The sequence below is a fragment of the Centroberyx affinis genome, unplaced genomic scaffold (genome assembly GCF_046629955.1).
Source record: "Centroberyx affinis isolate AG114_WGS23_722 - 3 ecotype Tasmania unplaced genomic scaffold, CSIRO-AGI_Caff_v1 ptg001031l_1, whole genome shotgun sequence".
Classification (NCBI taxonomy): domain Eukaryota; kingdom Metazoa; phylum Chordata; class Actinopteri; order Beryciformes; family Berycidae; genus Centroberyx; species Centroberyx affinis.
In genome coordinates, this window is record NW_027279590.1 from 153,029 (window position 1) to 178,264 (window position 25,236).

The 25,236-nt window shown below is 43.6% G+C and overlaps 1 protein-coding gene across 1 annotated transcript; it reads right to left on the reverse strand.

Moving 5' to 3' along the window:
- Positions 1 to 2,734: 2,734 nt before the first annotated feature.
- Positions 2,735 to 24,879, reverse strand: LOC139647018 (sodium/potassium/calcium exchanger 1-like). Its single transcript, XM_071522825.1, has 13 exons — positions 23,887 to 24,879; positions 20,553 to 20,744; positions 19,555 to 19,663; positions 16,580 to 16,633; positions 15,928 to 15,978; positions 15,561 to 15,638; positions 14,752 to 14,754; positions 10,508 to 10,671; positions 9,537 to 9,636; positions 9,355 to 9,497; positions 6,278 to 6,367; positions 4,499 to 4,665; positions 2,735 to 2,984 (listed from the first exon to the last, which is right to left on the reverse strand). The coding sequence occupies exons 1-13, from the start codon at positions 24,877 to 24,879 to the stop codon at positions 2,735 to 2,737; spliced, it is 2,394 nt and encodes a 797-aa protein (XP_071378926.1).
- Positions 24,880 to 25,236: the final 357 nt, after the last annotated feature.

A 25,236-nucleotide genomic window follows, 5' to 3' on the forward strand; every position in this document is an offset into this window, starting at 1 on the left:
GACGCCCCGACTGACATGATGGTTGCAGGAGGACCTCTGGTTTAACGGGTCTAATGAGCATCAACCACATGAATGATCTGTGGTGGAGGGAACCGATCCTGGAAAAGTCAACAAGTCGCACTTTGAAAAAAAAAAAAAAAAAGTGAAACGGATTGTTTTCACCTTGAAAATCGACTTCGATGTCAGCAGCTTGGAGCAGCTGTCTGTCGTCCACCTGTGCATATTTGTTGTGTAAAAGAAATTGTACAAACAGATGATTTCATTGTATCTGGGGGCGTGTATATTTGAATCTGCCCTTTGTAGAGATCACATTTTGTAATAGTTTATTTACACATGTGCAAAGGTCCTGCAGGTGTGGTGAAGGTTCTGTACAGTGACCAGACCTTCAGGACCGCTGACTGTAAATAAATTCACTCTTACTGTGATCCTCGTCTGCTTCTTCACTGGAGCTCTCTGGACTGAGAAGGAGTCGGCTGTCAGGGAACAACCTGACAAAGATTTCATGTTAAAACCAATGTGTTTCTTCTTCATGGGTTCATGCACCTTGGTGGAGCTGCAAGATTGCGACAGATTTTCCCTCATTGTTCCTCTTTTATATGGAACCGTATCGAAGGCACAATTAAAATGGAAACGTAATATGTAAAATGGCAATGTAATCCTACATTTGAATTTAAATTTGCCACTCGTATGTGCAAATTTTGGCTCAAAATGAAAATTCAAATTCAATGTCATTTGCCGTTTTATATACATTATATATAGTATTTACATTTCATCATATGCAAATCCATTTTGCCAAGGAATTGGCGTAGTGGCAAATATATTAAATGGCGAAAACAGGAGGCGCAGTTTGGCTTTTTACATCTGGATAACCATTTGACTTTTGCTACCTTTATAGCGTAATATGTCTCTGATATTGAAAATTCAAATGCCTTATAATGATTAATGTAAGGTAAATGACATGTCAATCATCATTTTGACACCATTATTGCATAATTGCATTAAACATATCTATGCAGTTCGGGAAAAACATTTTAATTTTCCAATTTGCTTTATCATTTGAATAAAGCTAAACATAAAGTGTGTAAATATCTGTTTAAATGAAATGTCAATACTAGTATATGAAATGGCAAATGCAAATGACTTGAGAAAATTAATTTTCATTTTGAGCCAAAATTTGCAAATATGACAAATTTAAATTCAACAGTAGGATTACACATTTCAGTTGTGCCTGTGATACGCTTCCATCCCTCTACAGATCAGGGCAAGACTCACTATTTATTTATTTTTTATTTTTTTTAAATAACAATCCACACACCTGTACTTCACCGTTAAAAAAATAATTTATTGCAGCATGGATTTTTAGTTTGACATATTGATAGTTTGCCTATCAATAATACATGTTTGCATCCACTTCACGAGGAACATCTGACAACGTGACGCTTGTCCAGCTGTGAAACAAGTCTGTTTCCTCACAGCTGGACAGTCTATGGATACACATTACCTGACACACATACAGTCACTGTATCTCTCCACTTATCAAATGATTATGTTGACGCCTGAAATACTTTTTCACACTAAAACTGACTGAATTTTATTTTTTTTTACACACTAAACATGAACAAACACTAGTTTGGTTGAATACGGAAAGTGGTTTTAGGGATACGGTTAGGAATACTGAATAATACAATATAAAACTGAAGTTGCATCCAACAGTTTCAGAGTGAATCTGTAGCTTCACTGCTGAACTGGACTTCATGTTTTCACCCTATCAGAGTCACTTTGACTCTTCCACAAACACTCTGCTCACAACATTAAAGGAAAAATCCACCTCAACACACTTTTAACACCGTTTAAAAAAAAATACAGCTATTGGTGATGTACTTTGCATTTCTCTGTCCATTCAGCAGTTTGGTGTATTTTTCTTCCTTAACTGACCAATCGTAGACGAGGTGACGTCACCTCCAGATGTTTCCAGCAGCTCCAATGGAGTTTGATATGAGAAAATGTTTCAGGATGTAAAACCTCAGCGGTAAACATCAGGTTTTTGGTGTCAGTCCCTCAGAATCAAAGAGCGAGGGCTTCTTTCTAGAGCCGCCATTTTGCACCGAGAGACGTTCAACAATCATACAGGGAGAAATCCATCGTAGAAGAGGAAGAGAGACCAATTTCTCCACCCACAGGAGCAGGAGAGAGACCAGAATGCAATGCAGCAGAGAGACAGGTTGACTGGAAAAACTTGCTCACTTGCTCTTACTATCTCTTAATATCTCTATCTCTCGCTCCACCTACATGTATAACCAACAGCTGAATGCAACAAGTTCACGCCCGTTCTCTGGGGGTTGTTGAAAGGCATTCTGGGAAACGTAGGAAATCACTTTCTACTGCAGCAGAATTAGACACGGCAGGTTGTGGGAAAGTGGGTTAACCAAAAGAGTAACTTACAACACTAAATCGCAAAATAACTTAATGTATTGATGCTATCTAACAGTGTAAGAGGATCTGCAGGTGGATTTTTCCTTTTACATCGCTGCTCCTTTAATCATATTTGCCTATTTACCATGCGACAGCTCGGCCTCTTGACCTCGGGCTCGGTTCTACTGTCTAACATTTTCTATGTATCGATCCGTTCTGGACGCGCTAAGTCCTGTGCGGCGCCGCTGTGCGCTCTCTCTCTTCCTCTCTCTCCCTCCCTCTCTCTCTCTCTCTCTCCGCCTCCGGGCCGTTCAGCTCCCGCTCAGATAGAAATGGGGCAGGTGAGGATGCGATCCTCCAGCAGGACGCTGAGCACCAGGAACACAAAGTACAGAGCGAACATGGTGAGGCCCAGCATGCGGCTCATCTTCCAGCGGCACACGGCGATGGAAATGATGACGAAGAGGAGCATGAGGAAGAGCAGCACGATGGCGCAGAACAGGCCGTTGGAGCTGACGGTGATCGGCTCGCCGGCGTGGAGCAGCGTGAAGAGGAGCCACGGGACCGGCAGCCTGAAACCAGAGGGGAGACCAGTTCAGAGCTCACATACAGCGATTTTGGACCTATATATAATCTGTCTCTTCCATCCCTCAGGTTGGACTAGGCTAATTAAGACTGTCTGCTACTTAAATATGACGACTGACTTATTTTGAGGTAGGAAAGATAGCCACCTTCCCCCTGGCTAATCTTGAGTTAAGAATTTTGTTGTTATGGCAACGAGTCGGCCTAACTGTCAGAGCGGGAAGATTAAATACTGTAGGCTAGCTGTTTCATAAAGGACGGCAAATCTTTGGTTTTTGGAAAGAACCTGAAGAAGAGAGAGAGTCTTTAGAGACAGAAACAACTCATTAGAGATCTACAACAATCAAGAAGTAGCAGGAACAGGTAAATATAAGTGTCTATAGCAAGTCTGACTTAAGGTCACATTTAAGTCTAAGACTAGGTCTATCTTTATGCATCTGGCCGCAGCACAGACCGCTGTGGGGTGAAAGGTGGCTGGCGGAGTGATCTAGTTTTAGACGGTCAGTTCAGATTGTAAACAGTACAGACAGCTGACCCCGGAGCCAATATTGTCTGTGGGTCCAAGTACTACAGGGATGGAAGAAGACTCATTATATAGAGGTCCAAAATCGCCAAACTCCAGCTATTCTCAACCTGGATCTGGATCAACGCTATTCTCCCATCATTCTCCATCATACTGATCCATTATGACCAAAATCTTGCCAAGTTTATTTGCCAAGTAATTTACTATCAAGCTTGTCGTTGCTTGCTTGCACCCAAAGCATGACTTTTTCAAGATATTGATACTCTGTATTGAGACGTCAGTAAAAAGATCTAAAGTCATGTCTTTTTGTACAGTTTTGGTGCTGCCTTATGCGTTTAGCTCTTCCTTGTTCACGCTGCCTCTCTACATGCGGCGCTTTGTAAAGTTGTGCAACATAAATAGTGAAAGTTGTCAGTTGTCATGGATAAACTGAAAATTAAATACACACCACTATAGTGAAGCAGTTGATGAGATTTTGAATGGAATCAAGGATGGGAAAATAGGGTCCGGGTTGAAAATGGCCGTAGTTATGCTTTAGGACTTTAAACAAGATTAAATTCCAGTCGTTTTTTAGTGTAGAACAGTGGTTCTCAACGTGGGGTCCAGGGGTCCTTGAGGGGGTTCCAGGGGGTCCCCAGCAAACTGATGAATTGTTAAACTTCAGCATTATTTCATTTACAGTAAGTTAACACAATTAGAGAATGTAGAAGAATGACTATTTTGGTCATAGTTTCTCTGTTATCTCTACCTACAATACAGATAGTCATGGAATTCTGGACAAAATCATATCTGACAATAAAAGTATTCTCAGATTTGGGTCCAAGAGACAAAATCTCACCAAGTGGGAGTCCGTGGCCCTAATGTGGACTAGATTAGCGGTCCATGATATGAAAAAGGTTGAGAATCACTGGTGTAGAACACATTTATAGCACACAGGGAATCCATCTGAATGTTATTTCTAAGCCGAATGCCGTCACTCACCCTACGGTGATGTCGAAGATGTTGCTGCCCACGGAGCTGGACACGGCCATGTCCCCCAGGCCTTTCCGGGCCACGATCACGCTGGTGATGAGGTCGGGGATGGAGGTGCCGGCCGCCAGGATGGTCAGGCCCATGATCTCCTCCGAGATGCCCATTGTCTCACCCACCTGCCGGGGGGAGGGAGAGCAGGTGAGTGAGTGGTGTGTGGATGCAGGTGAGTGGGTCGGAGAGGAAGTTTACTGGCTGACTGCTGGATGCTTGTGGTGAATGGATGTAACGAGAGAGAGGACTTCTACAGCCAAGACCAGGTGTGGTAGGTATGGGGAAGTACATTTGTAGCTATGTATGTATACGTATATATGAGTTTGTGTATATATGTATATATGTATGTATATGTATATGAGTGTGTGTATATATATTAAAAAATATATATATATGGATCTTGGTTTCAAACTTTTCAACTAATTTCTCCAACAGCTTTAAAGGCTCATCGGTTGAATGGCAACCGGCATACACATTTTTTTGTTGATTTCCATTTGGAATCGGAATTGATTTAGAATCAATTCCATCAATTCCATTACAAGGAGTCAGAGTTGGAATCGTCAATCTCTACGTAAAACCTAGCCTGGTTCCAGACTCATGAATCACTTTTCAGTTTTTGTCTAGCGATTCAGAGAGTCTGGCGTTTCCCTCGTCAACGGCTTGTTCTCGCTTGGAGAAACAATCGAGCCAATCAGAGCCTTTGTGGGCGGGACTAAAGTTTGAACCGTTCGTGCAACGGGTTTTCATTGGCATTTCAAGCAGCGGACAGATACGTCGGTCACTAGTGATCGGTTCAGATACGACTCGGTCACAAGTGATCAGTTCAGATACGACTCGGTCACTAGTGATCGATTCAGATACGGCAGTCACTAGTGATCGGTTCAGATACATCAGTCACTAGTGATCGGTTCAGATACGACTCGGTCACTAGTGATCGGTTCAGATACGTCGGTCACTAGTGATCGGTTCAGATACGACTCCGTCACTAGTGAACGTTCAGATACGTTGGTCACTAGTGATCGGTTCAGATACGACTCGGTCACTAGTGATCGTGCAGATACGACTCGTCACTAGTGATCGGTTCAGATACGTCGGTCACTAGTGATCGTTCAGATACGTTGGTCACTAGTGATCGGTTCAGATACGACTCGGTCACTTGTGATCGGTGCAGATACGACTCGGTCACTAGTGATCGGTTCAGATACGTCGTCACTAGTGATCGGTTCAGATACGTCGTCACTAGCGATCGGTTCAGATACGACTCGGTCACTAGCAATCGGTTCAGACACGACTCGGTCACTAGTGATCGATTCAGATACGTCGGTCACTAGTGATCGATTCAGATACGTCGGTCACTAGTGATCGGTTCAGATACGACTCGGTCACTAGCGATCGGTTCAGATACGTCGTCACTAGCGATCGGTTCAGATACGACTCGGTCACTAGTGATCGATTCAGATACGTCGGTCACTAGTGATCGGTTCAGATACGACTCGGTCACTAGTGATCGGTTCAGATACGTTGGTCACTAGTGATTGGTTCAGATATATCAGTCAGTAGTCATTGGTTCGGGGAAAATCGACCCCCCCACACAGAAAACAGCTAACGAGGAGGAAATCTCAGGCTGAATGATGGAGTGGAACCAGATAGACGTTCAGTGTAAATATCAGGCTATGTAAAACCAGTTTCACAATAGATGTAAACAGTGAATATCGCCTCAGTGAAATACCAACCGACCTGGTGAGCCCACCACACCATCAGATAGGAGAACACCCCAATCCACAGGATGGAGCCGATAAACGTCATAACAAAGTACCTGGTGGACGCCTGGAAAATGCAAAGGAAGCCAACATCAGCTGCACAACATTCTGAATGGATTTTTCTTACAGAGAAACTGCCACAGGATGACTTATCATGTGAATATTTAGTCATAATGTCAATCTGCTGCATAAACCTGGGGCCAGGTGTCTAAACGATGCATAGGCACAAAAGGTACGCATACGGCACTTTCCACACAAAAAGATATAAAAAAAGAGAAGGATAATGTCAAAGAGGGAACTGGAATATTTTACTTGGAGCTTTAATCTTTTTAGTACACCATGTTAAACTAGAAGCCAATTAGGTCTCATTAGAGATTCATGATGATAACATTTGTACGCATGTGATTAATATGTTTTTCTGCAAGCTGAATTTTTATTCTAGCAAGAGTAAATGAGTTTACATATTATCCCCCAAATCATACAGTGTTGTGGAATAAGTCTAACGAACATATAAGATGATAGATTAGACCTAAACGTTACCAATCAATACCCTGCTGTGGCTCATCATACAGGCCTATAGCGGTATGTAATGGCTGCATTTAACGATACAACGGCTACTTTGGGCTGTAGAGAATGATGTCAATGCAAGACGAGAACGACTTTCTAGAGACCGAGCTGATTCTCTGGCTCATGGTGATGACTGGCATTTATGTGCAAACCAGGTTAAGTGCGTGAAGATAAGCAAGGTTTTATAAATCTGACAAAAATAGCAGTAGCCTATCTGTATTTCCAATTTTACACATAGACATATTTTAATCTTGAATCTACACACAGTTTTAGACATCTGGCCCCTGGCCTGCTGGTAACAATTATCAGAAAAATAAAAATGGCATTAAACTGTAAATTTGTGAATAACAGGGTTGCAGAAGCACTGTAGAAGCTCTGGAGGCCATATTGGGAGACCAACACACAATCACAACTAAGTGAATTTTGTTGTGTGTTGGCTGTTCCAATAAAGCAGGATAAACAGGAGAGAAATCGTTGATAGACTTCCAATGATCAAGGAGAAAAAGCAAAATAATTATCAGAAAAAAAGAAGAGGACTATGGCTAGCCTCAATCAATAGCTTTTCAAATATAAGGCTGCTATGTACTGTAAGAGTCAAGAAGAAATCTTACTCAACTATAGAAAAATAAAATGATTGCTAGCCTACACAACATGCTTTCATTGCTTAACAACACAAAAGAAAAGCAGATTTGCTTACCTAGCTAGCTAGCAAGATTGTTAACCAGGTCTAAGACATAAGCATGAGTTTAACATTAGTTTCCTAATCTTTGACTACAACTGCTATTTTTTCTAAACTCTAATCAGAACACTTGCTTTTTTTTTTTTTAAGAAAGTGAAAGGCAACTGAAATGCATGTTATAAAATTGCTTATACCCTGAGGGAAGTTCTAGTTGATTCCACTAGAGCAAGTCTACTGGTTACCTCCGCCAAGGAGGTTATGTATTCGGTGCCGTTTGTTTGTTTGTTTGTTTGTCTGTCAGCAGGATTACGGAAAAACTACTGGCCCCATTTTCATGAAACTTCATGGAAGGGTGTAGCATGGGCCACGGAAGAACCCATAAAATTTTGGAGCGGATCCGTATATTGGTTGCGCTTGCACATTTGCATATCATAGAAGACTGGACTATTGGCCTTGGCGGAGGTCTGCACCCTTCTAGTGCCCTTCTAGTTTCTAATGGATTCGACTGGATTCAGCTGGAGATTTGTAATTTTACTGGTCCAGTTTCAGCTGGACTGGTACCAGTCAGATCACAAGACAGAAACCATTTCACTCCCAGTAGATCTACTGGTTTAACGTGCTAATGGTTGTTATGGGATTCACTTGGAATCAACTGTCGTCAGTTGACTCTACCTGTCATGGTTCGGCCATGACCTGCCTGTGTGTTTCTGTGTTCCCTGCCTCCCTTGTGTCTCCGCCTCCTGGTTTGTCTGTCAGTGTGTAGTGTGGGTGTGGCTCCCTCTCTCCCCCAGCTCCTGCTCCCACACACCTGTACCTCATTTGTAATCACCCCATGTGTATATTAGTCTTGTTTCCCCAGTCAGTCTTTGTCGGTTCATTGTTCTGTATTCTGTTCTGTATTGTGTTTGTGTCAATTTGTGAAGAGCTCTTATTTTTGGATTTCCTGTGTCACCTGCTATTTGTTCAATTAAACTCCCAGTCTGGGGATTTTTGATCACCACCTGCATCGCTGTCCTGCGTTTGGGTCCTCACCACACCTCCCCGTGACACTACCAGTAGATCTACAGTTTAACATGCTAATGGCTTCTACTGGTTAAAACTACCAAAGACCAGTAACCACACCAGTTGACATAACACCAGTAAACACCAGTAGACATGTTATGATTTCCCTAAAAACCAGCTGGAATATACCAGTTCCATACCCATTACAAACCAGTTGAATTTTGAACTGGAAAAATCAGGTGGAACCAATTGGATCCAGGTGGATTTCCCGGTCTATTACTGGAATTTGCGCTAGAGTATTGACTCTAAATGAGTCAGGTTTCTCATATATTTTGGGGTTCATGCAGGTTCATCAGCGGGCCTCTATAAGGACGAGGTGCTGGGGCCACTTAAATGTGACCTTAAGTCAAACTTGCTATAGACATTTATATTTAACCATTCCTACTACTTCAGGCTCTTTACAAAAACCAAATATTTGCCATCTTGTATGAAACAGCTTCAGTATTTAAACTTCCCACTCTGACAGTTAGGCCGACTCGTTGCCATAACAACAAAGTTCTTAACTCAAGATTAGCCGGGGGGAAGGTGGCTAATTTTCCTACCTCAAAGTAAGTCAGCTGTAATATTTAAGTAACAGACAGTCTTAATTAGCCTAGTCCAACCTGCGAAAGACCAGTTTAAGGCTTAGACTAGTCTTAAACTAGCTTTATGCAACTGGCCCTGGCCTTCCACCAGCCTGCTGGCGGTCTTCCAACATGGCGTCGGCTCCGGCTGCTGTGGTATCTAGAGGAGGAGCTGTTACTCACCGGGTTGCGGACGTCAGGCACAGTGAGCCACAGGGGAAACACGATGGGCAGCAGCACCAGGTAGGTGGCCTGCTTCCGCCTGGTCTCCGGCCATTCCAAAGACAACGGCTCCTCGTTCTCCTCTTCCTCCTCTTCCTTTTCCTCTTCCCCCTTATTTTCATCACCGTCCGCACCATCATCACCACCGTCGCTCTCGCTGGATTCGCTGCTTTCCTCGCCGCCGCTCTCGTCCTCGTCGCTGCCGTCCGAGCCGTCCGATCCGCCCGCCTCGTCCGGCGCCTCCTGCAGGAGAGAGCGGGGATGAGAGAAAGAGACGGCAGCACATTTGTCATAACAAAGCTGTTAATGTCAGGGCTGTGGTACTCGAGTGCATCTCTGGCTTAAATCCATGACGACATTCTCTTGTCTCCTCCACTGCTGGCTCAGCACGCAACATGGAGACACCGGCATCAATGTCCGGGTCACAGAGGAAAGGAGGAGTGATTTTAGAAGCTCTGGGACGCACTGTGAGAGCTTATTCACTCGAGAAAAAGTGAGCATCACACCCCTTACTCAAAACCCAACCTGTCTTACTGCTGCATTGCATTCTGGTCTATCTCCTACTCCTGTGTGGGAGGAGAAGTTGGTCTCTCTCCTCTTCTACGATGGATTTCTCCCTGTATGATTGTTGAACGTCTCTTGGTGCAAAATGGCGGCTCTAGAAAGAAGCCCTCGCTCTTTGACACCAAAACCTGATGTTTTACATCCTGAAATGATGATGATGATTTTCTCATATCAAAGGCCCCCCTTACACCTTGCATTAACATGCGTCTCGTATCCAGATTGTGCATTTACACCTGTACTTTCATGTGGTCAAGCACTATCCGATTGCAATCCGATCACCCAAAACGCATTATAATGCAAGGTGTAAAGGGGGTGAAACTCCATTGTAGCTGCTGGAAATATCTGGAGGTGACGTCACCTCGCCTACGGTTGGCCAGTTATCCACCGAGAAGTAAAATACACCAAACAACAAAATGGACCCAGAAATGCAATGTGTTAAAAGTGTTTTAGGGTGGATTTCTCCTTTAAGGGCTTAGGCTTAAATGCAACATCAATTTACAATAAATTTATTCTAGTCAGGAGGAATATTTAGTTGCCCATCTGTGTGTACCTTGGCTTCATCCGGTTGGTCCTCACTCTTCTCATTCTTCTCACTCTTCTCACTCTTCTCAGTCTTGTCGGTCGTGTCCTCGGTCTTGGCAGGCTGTGAGGTGGACGGCTCCGCTGCAGCGCCCCCTGCTGCCCCGGCAGAGTTCGCCTGGTCAGCCTTCGGTTCTGTCTTTCGGTCGCTTTCTAAATAAAGAAGGAAGAGAGACAGGAATTCATCTTGACCCAACACACACACACAGCCCACTAGATATATGCAGTCCAACTTTACCTGAGCCTTAAAGGTCCCATATTCTACACTTTCCAGTATTTTATTTTCTGTCTTGAGGTTCATTCAAAGCTGTGTGTGTGGTGTCATGTACCAAAAACACTCTCAATCCATTTTTACACGTTCATTTTCCAGCATCTCTCTGAGCCTTACCAAGAACAGGCTGTTTCTGTCGCTGTGTCTTTAAAGCTCATTAATATTAACGACCCCTCTGTTCTGATTGGCTAACCGTTTCAAGAGTGAAACGTGAGACGCCGCGGCCCGGCAGCTACAGGTAGGGAAAACTCTCCAGTAATAAACAATGACAACCGCTCAACCGCTTTGAAAAAAACACTTTGTTAGTTTATTATTTCTTACAAAAATGATAATGAGCGAACCTTTGTGACGCCACAAAGTTACGGAAGTCCAAACGGCTCGTTTAGAGGCTCGCTGCACTAATATGGATTGTGTGGATTTAGTTGGCGACCGTGCGTTTTGATACTTTCACCATGTTTAGATAGACCATCCAACTCCTTTATAATCAAAGAGGCAAGGGAAGTCCTGTTTTACATGATATGGGACCTTTAAATTTGAAGGCTAAAAAACTTGTTTGGTCATGTTTTTTTTTCCCATCTCAGGCACATTGCAAAAATTTGATGCGTCTTAAATTTCAGCGATACAGAGAGGATGATTCATGCTTTTGTTTCATCTCGGCTTGACAGCTGCACTGCCCTGTTTACCTGCTTTAACATAAAGAGTGAGAGCGACTGTGTTAAAATTTCAACCAAAACTAAAATAAGTGCATTGAATAAATCAATGACTGGATGTGCCACAATTTTTTGCAACTAAATAAAGATAAAACTGAAATAATTGTTTTTGATGCCAAAGAGGAGAGACTTAAAGTCACTGCTCACCTTGAATCCCTCTCACTGGAGACCAAAAACCAAGTCAGAAATCTTGGTGTAGTTATGGACTCTGACCTAAACTTCAACAGCCACATCAAGACAATTACAAAATCTGCCTACTATCACCTTAAAAATATTGCAAGAATTAAAGAATTTATGTCCAAGCAGGACCTTGAAAAACTTGTTCATGCATTTATTTTTAGTAGGCTTGACTACTGTAACAGTGTCTTTACAGGTCTCTCTAAAAAAGCTATTAGACAGCTGCAGCTCATCCAGCTGCTGCTGCCAGGGTTCGGACCAGGACTAAGAACATGGACCACATCAGTGCTGAGATCACTGCATTGGCTTCCTGTGTGCCAAAGAATTGAGTTTAAAATTCTGTTGCATGTTTATAAAGCACTTAATGGTTTAGGACCAAAATACATTTCTGATCTTCAATGTTATGAACCCTTCAGACCCCTCAGGTCTTCAGGTCCTGGTCTGCTTACTGTTCCCAGGGTCAGAACAAAGCATGGAGAAGCAGCTTTTCGTTTTTATGCTCCTCATGCCTGGAACAAACGTCCAGAAAATCTGAGGTCTGCCTCCACTTTACAATCTTTTAAATCAGGGCTTAAAATGATTTCTTTTTAAGAAATCTAGGGCAACACTCATCTGCACTGTAATATTTATTTATTTATATCTTTTTTATCTTCTTTTAAATGTGATTTTAATGCACTTTTCACTTTTCTAATCCTCTTGCACTGTCTTTTTCTTTTATCTTTTATTCTATTTCACTTGATTTGAACTGCACTAGTTTACTTTTTAAGTCTTTTATCTTGTGGATTTTTTTGTGTGAAATTATCTCACTGCACTGGAAGATAATTTTACCGGTTTCAACAAATGTGACTTTTTTCAGGAGAATGTAAACTGACATTTTCTTGGTAAAAGTGAAATTGTCTTGGAGAAAGTTTCTTTCATTTTTATTGAAACCAGTTGTGAGATAATTTGACTAAAAAATAAGCTTGATAGGTCTGGAAAAAAGTTAAAATCACTGCTTGTCATTATTTGCAGTGTATATCTCCCAAGCAGGACCTTCAGACTCCTCTGTGTCCAGGCTGAAGTCAGTTATCAACTTTTAAATCACTTCTCAAAACTTACTCATATTGTAAGGCCTTCCTGTAATCTTTGTCTTTTTTCCATCTTATCCTTGTTGTCTTGTCTGTTATTTATTCATTCCATTTGTTTTATCCTCATGGGACTATTTTCTACTGTTTTACCTCGTTCTGTTGTATTCATCATTTGTTCTTTTATTTTTCTTGGTTGTGAAACACTAGTAAGCGTTATCGTTATTAGAACTGCAACGATTAATCGATTAATCGATTAGTTGTCAACTATTAAATTAATCGCCAACTATTTTGATAATCGATTAATCGGTTTGAGTAATTTTCTAAGAAAAATAAGTCAAAATTCTCTGATTCCAGCTTCTTAAATGTGAATATTTTCTGGTTTCTTTCCTCCTCTATGACAGTAAACTGAATATCTTTGGGTTGTGGACAAAACAAGACATTTGAGGACGTCATCTTGGGCTTTGGGAAACACTGATCGACATTTTTCACCATTTTCTGACATTTTATAGACCAATCAACTAATCGATTAATCGAGACAATAATTGACAGATTAATCGACAATGAAAATAATCGTTAGTTGCAGCCCTAATCATTATTATTATATCCACAAAGGGAGCGGAGCAAAGAGCCGCCCACAGCACACACAGGGGTTGATTTCAGTCATTCTCCCTCCTCAGATCTTATTGTTTCTGTTGTCAGGGCGATATCGCTCTGACCCTTTACCTCCTTACTACTGGCTGCCTTTAATTTGGGTGATCTAGTAATTGAGGCTTATTCTACTGTTGACCTCATTGCAAGTCATTGTAAGTCGCTCTGGATAATCAGCTAAATGCCTAAAAGGTAAATGCAAATGCAATCTGCAGTGGTGAGGATCACAGATGTAAGAACAGACAGACAAACCCATCAGGTACCAGCTCAGAAACACGTTGAGTTAAAACCAGACACATTTCCACCAATGAGGAAAGAGTTAGGAAATCCACCAGTGTGGAGCTGAGGGGAAAAAACTTTCATTTCTCACAAGAATGTTTTGAAATCCTCTCACTGTGTTTTTAGCATTGGTCTCTTAAATTTAATTTTAAATTCTGCCGAATATTATTATGCCATGTTGGCCAGTATTAAGAGCCAGTGTTATGGAGTGTTTGGAGATAAACATGCACTGCTAATAGAGGAAAAGGGATTCATTTGTGTCTCACTCATGCACACACACACACACAGGGTCCCATCTGCATGTTAATCCTTGGGCTGATTGAGTCGGGCTTGTAGAGGCCACTCCAGGCTCCCTGTGGCCCCACTACGCTCTGCAACACACAATAATAATCAGCCCCGACTCTGAAGCACCTCATTACTCTGCGCTGTGACGCACACACACACACACTGACTGAAAAGGCTCCACTGATTGTGCAGAACAACCTCCTTCAATCCCCAACCATCAGACTAACAAGCGATGATCGACTGGACAAGCGTTCAGCAGGAGAAGTGGACGCAGATCAAGGCCTTCGACTGAAACTGGGCAAAAATAAAGAGATGTAGTGTATTGAAAAGTCTGAATGTTACTCAGAAGGCAACAGAACATAATAGAAGACACACCGCCGTCTCTTCATTTATGTTCTATTGCCTTCGGAATTATATATATTTTCTTAGACGTACCAATAAAGTGTTTTCCTGCTTTGGGGCAAACAAACCCAGTTAACAAGAACCGCAACAGAGGGAATACCAACTGGATGACAGACAGCAGCACTCGCTGTTTGAAATGGATCAGCATGGTTCAGTTCAGTGTGCCAAACGGGTAACAGAGAAGTGACAAAGAAAGGAGTGGAGAGGATTCGCCTATATAGATTAGAGCAGTGATTCTCAACCTTTTTCATACCAAGGACCGCAAATTCACTACACATTAGGGCCACGGACCCCCATTTGATGAGATTTGGTCTCTCGGACCCAAATCTGAGACTATTTTTATTGTTAGATATGATTTTGTCCAGAATTCCAAGACTATCTGTATTGTAGGTAGAGAGATAAAACAGTCATTCTTCTACATTCTATAAATGTAGAAGCTGCTGGAAACATCTGGAGGTGACGTCACCTCGTCTACGATTGGCCAGTTATCCATGAGGAAGAAAAATACAACAAACTACTAAATGGACCCAGGAATGCAAAGAACATCACCAATTACTGTTTTGTAACAGTGTTAAAGTGTTTTAGGGTGGATTTTTCCTTCCCTTTAATGCTCAAGATCAAGAAAGAGCTAAAAAGTAATATGCAAAATCAAATTAAAAAAAAAACATAAACAGAGAAGGTAGTGGGGGACTGTGGTGCAATTCTCCAATTCTAATTGGGGTTTTGATGAATCATATTGATGAGGAGAATGAAAACTGTAATAAAAATTGATTAAACTCTTGAAGACACAAATAAATAATGGTGAAGTTTAACAATTCATCCATTTTCTGGGGACCCCCTGGAACCTCCTCAAGGACCCCTGGTGGTCCCCGGACCCCACGTTGAGAACCACTGGATTAGAGTAAACAAAAAATCATAAATCTTGACACAGAGCCAAACCCACAGGCTCAGATTTCTTGAGACAAAGCCAACCAACTTAACCTAATGTGGAAACGCGTATGGCTAGCATAAACTATTGTCCACCTATAAGAACACTCAAAACCACTCATAACCATATATAGTGGACATGCACACGTAAAAAACACTCTACTCTGCAGGACAAAGGAAACAAAGGACAGAGTATGCTATTCATTTAAAAAGACACAGTATTCATTTTATTTCTTACAATGTCTGCAGACCACTCACCTTCAGACTGGCGGTGCTGTGACTTGCTCTGTAATTTCCCTGTGACTGGGGGGTTCAGTGGCTTTATTTTATTCCTGGCTGCAATCAAGAGAAGGAGCTCACACAGTTCTCACATAAGACCACAGGTAAGACAGATCTCTTCACTTCTGAACGAGGAATGTTGTGCAGCCAAGCCGACAGCGAGTGTTGAGCGCAACCACAAGACTCACGACTTCATAAAGACAACACAACGGCAAACACACAAACACACAGCCACCGATTCAATTCAGAAATAATGTCGGGACACAAGCAGACCCCACTGTGCACAGCAGCATCCGGAGAGACGTGGACACAACACAACACAACACAGGCGGCGCAGTCACCTTACCTTTCCTCTGCACTGACCCCTCCCCTCTGACATCACCGTTAAAGGAAGTCTCTGATTGGCGGAGACACACACAGCAGAGTTACTACAAATGTTATCGGTCTCCTCCAAACGTGACCCTGCATTCACGTGCTATCGGATATTTCGGAAAAACAGAAAAACAAATTTCAAATTTCGGATGATGAAGTTGGAAAGTCGGGGGAAATTTTGCTACCCGAGATTCTGAGTTATTTTATGACACAATGACAAGCTTTAACCTTCCCAACTTGGCAGAAAAATCTAGTATCAATCTAGTGTCAGTCAACAGCAAGAAAATTCTTACACATGTACTTTTATTACATGTTTGTAGTTAACCAGACTGTCATAAATGAATGAATGAATGAAGTTTGTTAAATTAGCTTGTTAAGCTGCAGGATGTCAATGTTTGTTTATCATTTGTCTTCCAGGTTTGATTTTCCAACACAATAGCAAGTGAATGCGACGCGGTTCAGCAGCTGTCTCGGAAGACCCGCGTGTCGGAGCTTCCCAGCAGCACGTGAACGCACCATGACCTCTGTGGCTATGAGGATGTTTTTAGGCCGATGTCAGTGAACGAAGGGCGAGACACACCACAAGACAACAGGAGAGCGAGGAGACGTTTGGTTGCCCCTCTTACCTCGTCGGCCTCTCCTCGGCCCGGGGGTTTTTAGCGCCCCTCTAAAGGCTGGCTCTAGGACGGAAACCACAGCAAGGAATGTTTTGTCAGTGATTGTTTTCAACGTCTCTCGGTGCAAAATGGCGGCTCTAGAAAGACGCCCTCGCTCTTTGATTCTGAGGGACTGACACCAAAACCTGATGTTTACCGCTGATGTTTTACATCCTGAAACATTTTCTCATATCAAACTCCATTGTAGCTGCTGGAGATATCTGGAGGTGATGTCACCTCGTCTACGATTGGCCAGTTATCCATGAGGAAGAAAAATACAACAAACTACTAAATGGACCCAGGAATGCAAAGAACATCACCAATTACTGTTTTGTAACAGTGTTAAAGTGTTGTAGGGTGGATTTTTCCTTTCCTTTAATGCTCAAGATCAAGAAAGAGCTAAAAAGTAATATGCAAAATCAAATTTAAAAAAAAACATAAACAGAGAAGGTAGTGGGGGACTGTGGTGCAATTCTCCAATTCTAATTGGGGTTTTGATGAATCATATTGATGAGGAGAATGAAAACTGTAATAAAAATTGATTAAACTCTTGAAGACACAGTGAATCAACAGACTAAGACACACCATGTGCTCATGATATCATCTCTCCTGTCTTTCCCGTCATTCTAGACCAGTGATTCTCAACCTTTTTCATATCAAGGACCCCTAATTTAGTCCTACATTAGAGCCACAGACCCCCGTTTGATGAGATTTTGTATCTCGGACCCAAATCTGAGAATATTTTCATTGTTAGATATGATTTTGTCCAGAATTCCATGACTATCTGTATTGTAGATAGAGAGATAACAGAGAAACTATGATCAAAATAATAATTCTTCTACATCATCTAATTGTGTTAACTTGTAAATGAAATAATGCTAAAGTTTAACACTTCATCAATTTGCTGGGGACCCCCTGGAACCCCCTCAAGGTCTCCTGGTGGTCCCCAGACCTCACGTTGAGAACCACTGTTCTAGACATTCTGTCTGGCTCAGAACCAAAACCGGAGTGTCCTGGTGACTCAGAGGTGCGCACCATGTAAACCCAACGTCTCGGGTTCAAATCCGGCCCAAGGTCTTTGTTGCATGTCGCAATCTCTCCTGTCTCTTTCTACTTTGAACTATGTAATAAAGGCAAAAATAATCTTAAAAATAAAAAAAAGAAACACACTGAAACTCAGACGCAGGACTACAAGCTGTTGCTCCACACCTGTGTCGGTGTGCTTGAACAGGAAAACTGGGAAACGTGAATAGGAGCCGGCTTCAGAATAAGAAGCCTGGTTGAGTTCTCAGGAAGCTAAAGGTCTTCAGGTTCAGGCCGAAGACGCTGAGCGGTCAGCACAGCGGTGAGTCACAGCCGGCTGCAGCAGGCCGCTGGCAGACCCGGTCTAACAGCCACACCGGTTCCATCGGGATAAAGAGCTTGGCGTAGCAGCGGGCTGGCTCTTATCCAGCTTTTATTAGCCTGCATCGAAAAGCTGATTAAGGATCAAGCGTGGCCGAGCGCCGCGAGGCCGAGGAACACGACCGGCCCGGCCGAGGACAGGCTGAAGGTCGCCGAGGGACGGGACGGGACGGCACGCCACGCTCACGGGGACGGACAGGACAGACAGCCGGGACGACGACTGAGTCACCGCAGCTTTACTGACTCCTGCAGCGAGCGCTCAGTACACACTGTGATGTGCTGTAATTTGATACGGTGAGAGGATTAGGGCCACATGTGAAACATTTAGATCTGAGATTAATCTCAGAATTCTTTAGTCAGAATTCTGACTTTTTATTCATGTCAGAACTCAAATAAAATGTTCACATGTGGCTCTAATATTCTTCTTCCGTAATTTTTTCAGCAGACGGATTAGACACTTAATACAAAGCTATCAGGGTAAGAAATTCATTTTTTTCCACAGGACATTTTTGCCCTTTAGATCTGATTTTTAGGGGCATTTTGGTCCATTTCATAAATTATGAAATAAAAAGATTGCATTGCAAATAAACACTCAGTTTCTACCACTAAAATATTCTCTATTCATTCATCCACCAGTTTCCTTGCCCAGGCTTCCTTTTCCCCAGCAACTTCCTCCAGCTCCTTCTGGAGAATCCCCAGGCATGCTGGGAGATGTAGTTCCTGGGTCTCCTGCCAGTCGATCACACTGAACTCCTCTCAACTATGATTTCTCTTATTTTAAATCATAATATACCATAAACAGACTAACAATCATAAACATTTTCTACTGCTGTAGGCTGTGTACTCGGTTGTTTTCTGATCAAAACATTTTTCTCACCCAGAATGCACTGAAAAAAATCACCCGCTCATCGCCTCTCACAACTCACCTGTGGTGGCCCACAGGGGACGTTTTACACCAATTTACACTATTTTCAGTGAAAAAAAGAACACTATGAAATGAAAAAGGTCCTCTTAATTATCTGTGTCATTTTTTCCCCCTCCTTTTTAATTTCACATACATTTTATTTCTTCCACAGGCACGTTTGCCCCGAGTTGTCGTTCATTTCTGACCCAGATTGCTGTCACCACATTACGCCTCCTGCTCAGCTGTATTAGTGATTGATATCTTGTGAGCTTAGCACTGATCTGAAATCAGATTGCAGTTTCGATCTCATAATTGCACAAGCCATCAAGCCGTTTAAAACCGGGACAGATGAAGGACTTCCGGTTTCCGCCTGTAATGGAGTGGACACAAGTCTCTATCTCCTGAATATTTGACTTATTTTTTGACACATTGCAGCATTCTAGCAACAAGTTTATTACATTCTGACTTGATTGGGACAGGAAGACTATATCGTACCATCAGACTCCATCGACTAAAAGTGACAAGACGGCGAAGGACGGGACGCTTACTCTGAGTAAACTTTGAGGACCGAGCTACAGTTATCACACCAAGCTTCTCTGGGGGACTTTAAAACCAGGACAGGTGAGGTGGTCTGTACCTTCTCCCAGAGGGTCCAGCGTGTGGATCATCAGCTGGAAGATGGTGCTCCTCAGCGAGGTGTTGTGGAGCGACGCAGCACTGCCGCCGCGCTGCAGCGTCGGGCGCACCTACACACACACACACACACACACACACACACACACACACACACACCAACACAGAGTCAGAGGAGACAGCATCCTGGAGCACCAAGTTCAGATACTGGCTATACTATTTTTTATGCCAAATAAAACTACAAGGATTCAGTGTTTCTCCCAGAATTGTATTCTTGTGGGTGGAAAAGCTTCTGAAACAAGACCTAGACCAGTGATTCTCAACCTTTTTCATATCAAGGACCCTAATTTAGTCCACATTTGGGCCTCGGGAGATTTTGTGTCTCGGACCCTAATCTGAGAATATTTTTATTGTTAGATATGATTTTGTCCAGAATTCCATGACTATCTGTATTGTAGGTAGAGAGATAACAGAGAAACTATGATCAAAACAATCATTCTTCTACATTCTCTAACTGTGTGAACTTGTTGTAAATGAAATAATGCTGAAGTTTAACAATTCATCAATTTGCGTGGGGACCCCCTGGAACCCCCTCAAGGACCCCTGGTGGTCCCCGGACCCCACGTTGAGAAACACTGTCCTAGACCATCATTGGACACTAAAACTCTCCACCGCACCTATTCGATGATAAGGGAAACTCTGGAACCCATTAGATCAGACATAATTGATAAAATGTGCAAAAATGTCATGTCAGGTTTTCCAGATTGTTTTTCTGTAGCTGTGGTCAGGAGGAACCTCCACCACATCAGAGGTGGACGACACTGACTGGAAAACATCCGATATTTAATAAAAGGCCAATATCAAACCTATATATCAATCTAACCCCTAATCCATATCACCTATTATTTCTTTTATTCTTTGGAATTCAGAAATATTTGTAAAACCACAGCATCGCATGTCAAACTACCACCGATCGAACTCATAAGCAGTTTTTTTTTGTACCCTTAGTCTTTCCTTGTCCTCGTGTGATTCAGCTGACGGTTTGTGTGGCTGCGGGCTGCTCTGCGTCGGCTCGGGCTCTGCTTTCGGTTTGTCTTCAGATTTGGGAGCAGGTGCAGGAGGATCAGCAGGAGCAGCAGGAGGAGCAGCAGCAGGAGGTGCAGGAGCAGGAGGTGCAGGAGGAGGCTCGCTCTCCTGGAAGGTTAGGAGTATATCAATAAGCTAGCACTACTTCAGCAATTCAATGTATGTGTAAGTTTGTATGTGTAGTACATGTGAAGAGTTTTGTTCCAGAGTACAGTGAAACTAAAAATTATCCTGGAATATTAGTGAAATAATACAACCTTTGCTGACAAAATCCAACATTTTAGACGATGCATTCATACATATTTCCTCTGAAATACTGAGCAATCAATGTCAGGTAATAGATCATTTGATGCCAAAATGGATATGCAGCACTTTGGAATGGGTTTGCTGGTTCACAGATCCTCTACTTGCTCTACAGTTGCAGCTGGTATTCACTGTTAACTGTAGGCTATCCGTCATACATAGGGGAGAGTGGGGTAAGATGAGCCAGTGGGTAAGTTGAGCCACCCCCTGTATCCTAGCAATGATAAACACTATGTGTCATGTGACCAGGCATTTATGAAGAGACTTCCATTTCAACATGGCTGCGATGGAACCAGCCACATGGGACTAAAACCACATGAATGAATTAGCAAAAGGTTAGCAGTGAACTAGTGTGTAGACCAATTTTCCAGTTTTCAACCTCATTTGAAATAGAAATAGTTTATTTGTATTTCATCCAACATGAATAATTCAGTGGCTCAGTTTGCCCCCAAGCGGCTAAACTTACCCACTTGCTAGGATCAACTTACCCCCACCCTGGGGCAAAGTGAGCCATGGGACCACTTTTTTTTAAGAAGTTGCATTTTCATTCTTCTTTCGTTTAGCTGAATTCTTACCAGTTCATTTGAAAGTCAACATCCTGAAATATGGGTGGAAACATTTGTTGTGGTTCTGTCTCATTTTTCCTTGCCAAGATAACATTTTGAGTAAAACTCTGTCTCATCTTACCCCGCTCTCCCCTATATATGTCATGTTCAGTCCTAAAAACCACTTGGCATCATAGCATCCTTTAATGTAATTTTTCTACTTTCAAAAAATAAATCAATCTGTTACCATTCTTACTGGATACATTACATGCCAGTGATGGCAATAAGGTGAATCTTATTGGCTGAGGCCCCCTTGAAAGTCTTTGTTTTAAGTTCATATCCAAGTGGAGAGAGCCACATTCACCTTTGTATTTGTTACATTTTATTTTGATATTCATGTGCTGTATCTTATAACAGGTAACAAACAAACAACGCTTTAAACACTTTATTTTTACTCGTTATTGCTTGATGGTGGGTAGGATTTGTCTTAGAAGGGGGCCTCCACAGAAAACTTTGCCTCGGGCCTCCAGCGGTTAAGAGCCGGCCCTGCTTGGCATGAATGTTTAAATTACTGGAATATGTTTAGCCTTGGATTCCAGCATGTCTACATTTTACCTTACACCTCATGAGGTCTCGTTGTCAGTTGAGTCAATGGCTGAAATGAAATCAAATGACTCAAGAGCTCATGGTGTTCGTGTGAAAGAGACGGCAGGTGAGGAGGCCAAGATGCAGGTATGGATTTAAATGGTTCTTAATCTGCAAGTATAATCCTCAGCCGCTTGATGCAGGCTGCCTGCTTAAAGGAGCCACATTCAGTTTTCAAATCTACTTTCAAATCAGGATCAGAATAATGTTCTTCATGATGTTCTGCAGATAAATGTAGCTTAGTTGAAAGTTGAATTGAATGAGTTAAACTGAATGAATGTGAAGAGTAAGTCGTCACAATACTGGACCCTGATTGGCTGACAGCAACAGCTAAAAATGAGGTAAACCTGCTGAGTGGAGGCTTTACAATTCAAATGCTGCAAACTGGGCTGACTGGACGGATTTCAGTCATTCTTTAGTGAGTCCAGCTGTGATGCGTTTCCTGGAGTTAGTCTGAAACTGCCTGGACAAAAGGAGTGGATTTAAAAAAAAATGCAATATCTTTATGCAACATCTTTGATCATATATAAAGGAAACGTTGAATTCCTGTAATACAAGAGCTTTAATGTGGAGCCATGCCTCCCCGCACTCAGCGCTGTGATTGAAGGAGCACATGCTCTATGCACAAGTCCTTCAGGCTAATTGCAGAATGTCTTGGCGATACTTGGAATACTAGATCACAATTTTGCATGTGATTATACGCTCAACCGCCGCTGTCCATCAGGTGCAGAGTGGTGCTCAGCCCGCAGGCAATCAAGCCCTCCGTCACACGCACCGCTCCCTTTTTTTTCCACCGAGGATCTACAGTATTTTCTATGCAAAACTAAATTGGACATTTCCATACTGGCATTTTAGGGTTCTGACAAAGACCGAGTGACGTTACGGCGTCTCTGACACCTGGGATCCCTTCTGTTCACCAGCATCAAAGGATTCCACACAAATGCAGGCCGTCACCTGCTCAGGCGCTCAGACGGACGCATCACTGTCCCTCCCTCACTGCATCTGAGCAGGTGACGGTCCAAACTGTGATGAGATGAAAGGCTAGAAAATACAGTTTATATAGAGAGAAGTCGATCCAGGTAACAAGTGCTTCATGGAGACAACTGGCTGGTTTTATCTTATTACGGCCGGTGTGTTGACTGCCGGTGGCTGCAAAGCAAAACCCGAATGAAAATCAACACCATGCCATGTGTTTCCATCAGTCCACATCCATCAGAGTCAATTTAACACTTTTAGATAGTTTTGAACAGCCGACCCAGAGCCACATCAGATCTATGCGTGGACAAACAACTCTCCAGTCAACCACTGGCAACTTCAAATAATTCTCACTGAAAAATCAGTCCTCATTAACACTGGAAGATTTGCTGTGTAGTGTGGATTTGGCCTGATCTTGCAAATCAGTCCTGTTGCCAAATCGTGGCTGTAATCTGCCTAAAAGTCATGCATACAGCACACTTTCCTGTTTTAACAAGGGTTGATATTTTAGTGACAGAGATTTGGAGTTGCCAGGTGTTGATTGGAGACGGGTTTGTCCACTCATAGAACCGATGTGGCTCTGGGTCGGCTGTTCAAAACTGAAAGTATTAAATTAACTCTGACGGGTGTGGACCAGGGTTAGGGTTAGGAGTTAAATGAACACTGATGATTTTTCTGTGTGTTGCTTCCTCTCCTGTTAAGCTATTGAGATGAACTGACCAGGATGAACTGACCCGTCTTTTTCCCCCCCAGTCGTGTCTCCGCATGTCCCACCTACTGACCTTCTCCGGCTCCTCGGCGGTCCACACCTTGACGATGCTCATGTGCTTGTTGATCTGCGTCTTGACGGCCTGTTCGATCTGGATGTTGAACTTCATGAAGCTCACGTAGACGATGTAGCCCAGCACCAGCATGACGCTCTCCCACCACATGATCATGTTGTCCAGGAAGAAGACGATGAGCATGATGAGGTCCAGGATGTAGAAGGAGACGTCCCGGAACAGCGGCCACCAGGTCAGGTGCAGCATCTCCCGGGAGAAGATGGCGCACATGCCGATCACGAACAGGATGTTGAAGACGGCCGAGCCCACGATGGTGCCGATGCCCACGTTGCTGTGGGAGATGAACACGCCGATCAGGGAGGTGAAGAGCTCGGGGGCCGAGCCTCCGGCCGCCATGAAGGTGGCCCCGGCCACGTCGTCGGAGATCTCCAGCTTGTTGGTGATGACGCCCAGCGCCGGAACGAAGAACTCGTCGCACACGATGGCCAGGGCCACGAACATGTAGATCATGCCGATGACGTGCAGGACCACGAAGCCCTGCCGCCGCTGCTCCACGGAGAACAGGTCCTCTGGGTACTCGCCCTTCCTGTGGGGGGTGCGGAAAGTGGTGGGCGGGTCGGCGGTGGCGGTCGGCGTCGGCGGGGGCGGCGGCGGTTCGGTCGGAAGGGGTTTGGGTTCAGGGTCCACGTAGATGCACTGCTCTACATCTGTCCTGTTGACGATTATCACCAGAGGAGCGGTGGTGCTCTCGGGCAAGACGAGCTCCCCCTCCTCCTCCTCCTCCTCCTCCGCCTCCGTCTCGTTCGGCGCCATCGCCTCCCGGACGTGGACCTTCACCGCGCCGTCCCCGCCGCCGCCGTCGGCCCGGGCGGCGGCCTGCGGCTGCGACAGCCGGGCCTTCAGGGTCAGCGTGTAGACGAAACACAGCAGCACGCCGGAGAGGAAGAACAGGACGCGGCTCCGCCTGAGTCTCCTCCTCGGAGGCGAATGCATGTTCGTTGGCCTTCGTGCTCTCGACTCCCAACGGAAATTAAGTCAGATGCATCGCTATTCCTTGATAGTTCCAGCACCGTTATTTGGCAAGAAAACCCCGCTGACAGAGAAGAGATACACACACGCATGCATAGTGTGTTTCATCTTTTACAGCTGGCATGGAAGGCGACCGACCCAGCCTCAACCTGTGGAGCGAGGGACAACAGGGAAATATATAGACAGGACTGAAAATGACCATAAATGTCACATTATCGTGGAGATCTGGGCATTTTGAAGGTAACTGTTGCTCACATAGTTGCAGAGGCAGATCATAGGCTACTGTAGAGAGGGGAAAGGGGGGGGGGGGGGGGGGTGATG

Excerpts from the sequence above, each read along its gene's own strand:
- LOC139647018 (XM_071522825.1), bottom strand. The coding sequence starts at position 24,879 with ATGCATTCGCCTCCGAGGAGGAGACTCAGGCGGAGCCGCGTCCTGTTC. Across the intron at positions 6,368-9,354 it reads TGCCTGACGTCCGCAACCCG|GCGTCCACCAGGTACTTTGT; the intron begins GTGAGTAACAGC and ends TGCATTTTCCAG. Across the intron at positions 2,985-4,498 it reads ATCTTCGACATCACCGTAGG|GCTGCCGGTCCCGTGGCTCC; the intron begins GTGAGTGACGGC and ends CTCTGGTTTCAG.